Source organism: Oryzias melastigma, linkage group LG5, assembly GCF_002922805.2.
Source record: "Oryzias melastigma strain HK-1 linkage group LG5, ASM292280v2, whole genome shotgun sequence".
Classification (NCBI taxonomy): domain Eukaryota; kingdom Metazoa; phylum Chordata; class Actinopteri; order Beloniformes; family Adrianichthyidae; genus Oryzias; species Oryzias melastigma.
Window position 1 is genome coordinate 19074504 of NC_050516.1, and position 3807 is coordinate 19078310.

General features: G+C 33.1%; 1 protein-coding gene across 11 annotated transcripts in view; it reads right to left on the minus strand.

Annotated features, from left to right (window-relative positions):
• Positions 1 to 844: 844 nt before the first annotated feature.
• im:7151449 (complement decay-accelerating factor) overlaps positions 845 to 3807 on the minus strand; it is a 7395-nt gene continuing 4432 nt past the window's right edge. Inside the window, exons 6-13 of one of the 11 annotated variants that reach the window (XR_004947894.1) lie at positions 3494 to 3559; positions 3291 to 3380; positions 3098 to 3160; positions 2111 to 2152; positions 1967 to 2018; positions 1486 to 1815; positions 1327 to 1402; positions 845 to 1133 (exon numbers count right to left, since the gene is read on the minus strand). Coding sequence is in view for 8 of the 11 variants with exons in the window: in XM_024270335.2 (XP_024126103.1) it covers positions 1345 to 1402; positions 1967 to 2018; positions 2111 to 2152; positions 3098 to 3160; positions 3291 to 3380; positions 3494 to 3559 (371 nt within the window). In the remaining 3 variants the exon portion in view is untranslated. Of the gene's footprint in view, positions 1816 to 1966; positions 2019 to 2110; positions 2153 to 3097; positions 3161 to 3290; positions 3381 to 3493; positions 3560 to 3807 lie in introns of all 11 variants that reach the window. The other 10 variants (XR_004947893.1, XR_004947892.1, XM_024270335.2 and 7 more) reach the window with 10 other exon arrangements.

Sequence of the window (3807 nt, forward strand, 5' to 3'; positions counted from 1 at the left end):
TAATCCACGATAAATGGACGTCACTGTGTCAAAAACACTTCCGATTTTTTTTCCTTTTTCCATGAAATGACTGAAGGATGAATAATGTCTTCTGGTGATTTAACCGCTCTCGTCAAGGCTTTTAAAACCAACTCCTCTTCTCTAGTAATTAAAGGCAGACTCTCATAACTGAGATAAATAGCTTTCAAAATGAATGAATCTCCTGTTTGTGACCATCCTTTTCCCATCTTTACAGTTAATTACTGCATTTTTTCAGTAATAAAAGGACAAAAACAGTCAAGTACGGAGGTCAGGGTCCCACAAACGGTTTCAGCATATTTTACTGTGGGGTTTTCCTCTGTTTGAGTCCACACCCCTGCCAGGACAGTGATTTAGTTCTATTCTGTCCTTATTGCAAACAAAGGACATCCCTTACGATAAAAAAAGGAAAAAGACTTTAACAATTTGCTTCACCAAACATTTTAACATGTTTAGCATAAAGCAGATTTAGAAATAATCCACCTTAAATTCTTTTAAATCTTGGTTCTAAAAGTTACCACAGTAATTAATGCAAAAGTGCCACATATTTGTCTTTGTATTCAATTTTCTTTAAGTTATTCATAATGAAAATAAAGTTGGCAGGTCTTACAAAATATTTCTTGTTTTTGGCACTCATTCACAGGGTTGAGAACAACAGACAATCATGAAAGAAAGTTAGTTGGCGAAGAATGTACTGATAGTATCTGACGGCCCACACTAGAGCTTACTGAATGACTCCTGTTGTGGCTCTGTGCTTCTGAACCAACATATGATATAAAAACCTTAAGGCTTTTGTGGTTAATAATGACACAAGAAGACAGGGGAATAGTGTTGACAAAAGTTTAATACATAAATAAATGGTAAAAAATATACTTAAGTAAAATAAAATATTCATTTTTATTTAAAAGCAAGGAGAAAAATGTATTTTAATTGACAAGCTCTGAAATGTTGTCTTGAAGTATTAAAAATACACTGCAGATAAGATGATCTGCTTTTTTTTAGTGCAAATAAAAATGAGTCCTCTTGGTTTTTTTTTTCCACATAAATCATCTGTTTGTAGCATCACGTCCTCTTGCTGACTCTATAAGATTGGTTCCACATGCACTGGAAAGTTCCTGTTGACAAGAAATAAAACCAAAAAAATGTTTAGATTCCTTCTCACAATAAAACTGTTTTTTGTCACTAAAAGAACAAGATCACTACATGAAGCTCTCTAATATAGGCAAACTTTGTAAAACAAAAAAAAGAAAAAAAAGGAGAAAATATAAAGTATTCTGATGGTGAAGAGTACACATAACAGACAGATACCTGAGTGAGGAGGGCAATCTAAAGGTTTTGGAACTGTAATAATTCCGGCTTCAGGTCCTCTCCAGTGTCATATGAGCTATATGGTGTGATTGAATAAGGAAATAATGTGAGAAACATTGAGTTATGTTTCATTTCTTTGATTGTTAGGTGTTTGCTCACCAAATTATGTTTTCCCTCGTCCCAGAGTTACATGTTAGTTAGTAAGTGCAGCTCTTAGTGTGTGTACTTTAATTATGATTGTACGATAATGAAACATTGAATTAAACAAAAATCTATTTGTTAAGAGATCAGATCCTTTACGATGCAATTAAACTTAACGGATTGAATCAGAAACAACAACAAAAAAATCTCTTTCCATCCGGATTTGTCATATCCGATTTCTTTTGAGCCTGAAACGTTGGGTCTAACAAAGGATTTCCTGTTGACGTCCCTCATTCCTCATCAGTCCGGAAGGGAATATACCTTGATTCCCCTTTGCTAGTTAGGAGACTAAATCAAAACAGTGCAGCAGAAAGAAGTTAACATGCAGAAAAAGACACCAGCATTTGTTAGTAAAGGAAATTAATTATCAAGCTCAGTATTTGATAAGAAGAACATGCAACAAGCAGCAAGATGAAAAAAGTCAATTATCAATACTCACCCTTTCTTCTTTTGATGAAGAATGTATAAAAAGACCATCAATAAGATAGTAACTGTAATTAAATGAAAAAAAAAAATCTTTAACATTTAATTATAAAGAAATGAACTATTTGTTGTTACAAGACAAAAGAAAAAAGCACATGACCTAAAGAAACCGCTCCCAGGCTGATTATGAGTGGTGCAGACACTAGACAAACACAACAAGGTAAATGTGATCAAAATAATGACACATTATTACCAACATCAGAGTAATAAACACCAACTCATCACTGTTGCGGTTTGCATTTATTTCTGTAACCTCTGCAAAGGATATGATTAAATAATGAGTTTGTGAGTTTTCTTTAGGATTAATACCACAAAAAAGTTGTTTACATTTGTTAACATATTCTGTTAAAGACTATTAGGATTATAAAAAAAAACACATTTTCATTGAAATAATCTTAAGGTAGATACAAATAGCAAATGTATACCAGTTTGATAGTGGTGAACTATGAAAACTATCACAGGTTAATGTATCAGAAAGGTAAAAATTACCACTAGAAATTTACTAGGGACACTAGAGACGAAAACAATCATGAGATCATTTCAGGCATTTTTTCTCAAACTACTGCTGATGTCTGCATCAGTATCAGATATTTTGGCTTAAGACAGAAAACTGGGAAAAGAAAAGCCTCAAAATCCGGAAAAAAAAAAATCTGTTTCTGTGTCTAAAATAATCAATATCATCACCTTTTTTTTTTAAATTGTATCTGTATAAGTTCCAATGAAAACAATGATAGAAGCCAAACCTGGTTATGCCCTGTAGCTAAACTTTAAACCCACAATTTTCCCATGATTCTAAAACATATTACATAATGTGAATACTGTAGAACACCGTAGACATGTATCATCGTCATTAAAGATGTTATTTCTTAACTACTTAACATGGATTTTTTTATATTTCTTCCAACTAATATCTACATATCTCAAAATATCTCACATATTTCAAAAGCATCATTTCTCATCTCTGACCACAAATTAAATTAGTTATTGGATAGTATTTTCTACTTATTGAAGCAGTAAAAAGTGAAAACAAGAGGCTAAAATTGCAAGAGGAAAACACTAGGCTATTTTTTTAACAATCATCCAATACCTCGGAATGAAGATGTAGATGATGTAACAGTTTCTTCAAAGGCTTTCCAAGAGCCACTGTCAGCTTCAGAACAAAATCAATACAATAATGTCTTTACTCTTTTCACAGTTGCAAAGAAATAAGTGGTTTGTCATGCCATTCATGCAGCATGCTTTTAGAAAGTATTCATTCATTAAAAGTTTAATCTTAGTACCTTCTTGTGACAATGAGACGGTTGAAGCTGCTTGGGTTGTAGCAAATTTGTTTCTATGAGATGTGGTAGATGAAACTGTAGAAGTGGTTTCTAGGACATGAAGCACAATCAATAAATCAAAAGTTTTCCAAAGGCAAATAATAGCTGGTAATTCAACGGTTTTAAATTCACTTAAACATCAAAATGATTTGGTGCTCATATACCTGCTTTTGATGTACTGGGTATTGATGATGTCATTGTCGTTGGAATTTTAGCTTCAGTTGGGATTGCTATGAAGTGCGACAGTTTAAACATTTATTTAACATCAAAAGTGGAACAGCACTCAGGAGGCCGTCATGGGAACTGACAGAGTGGAATGCAAAGTGATGTGCAGAGCATGCTGAGTCTAAAGCCTGTCAGGCATCAGGCACAGGTGTTAACAGCTGTGGCCAGGTGTTTGTTTTATTTTTTCAAAGTGACTATTTGCAATTAATTTCTAAAATACGTTCTACCAGTACTGTTTTTTTTTTTTTTTTTT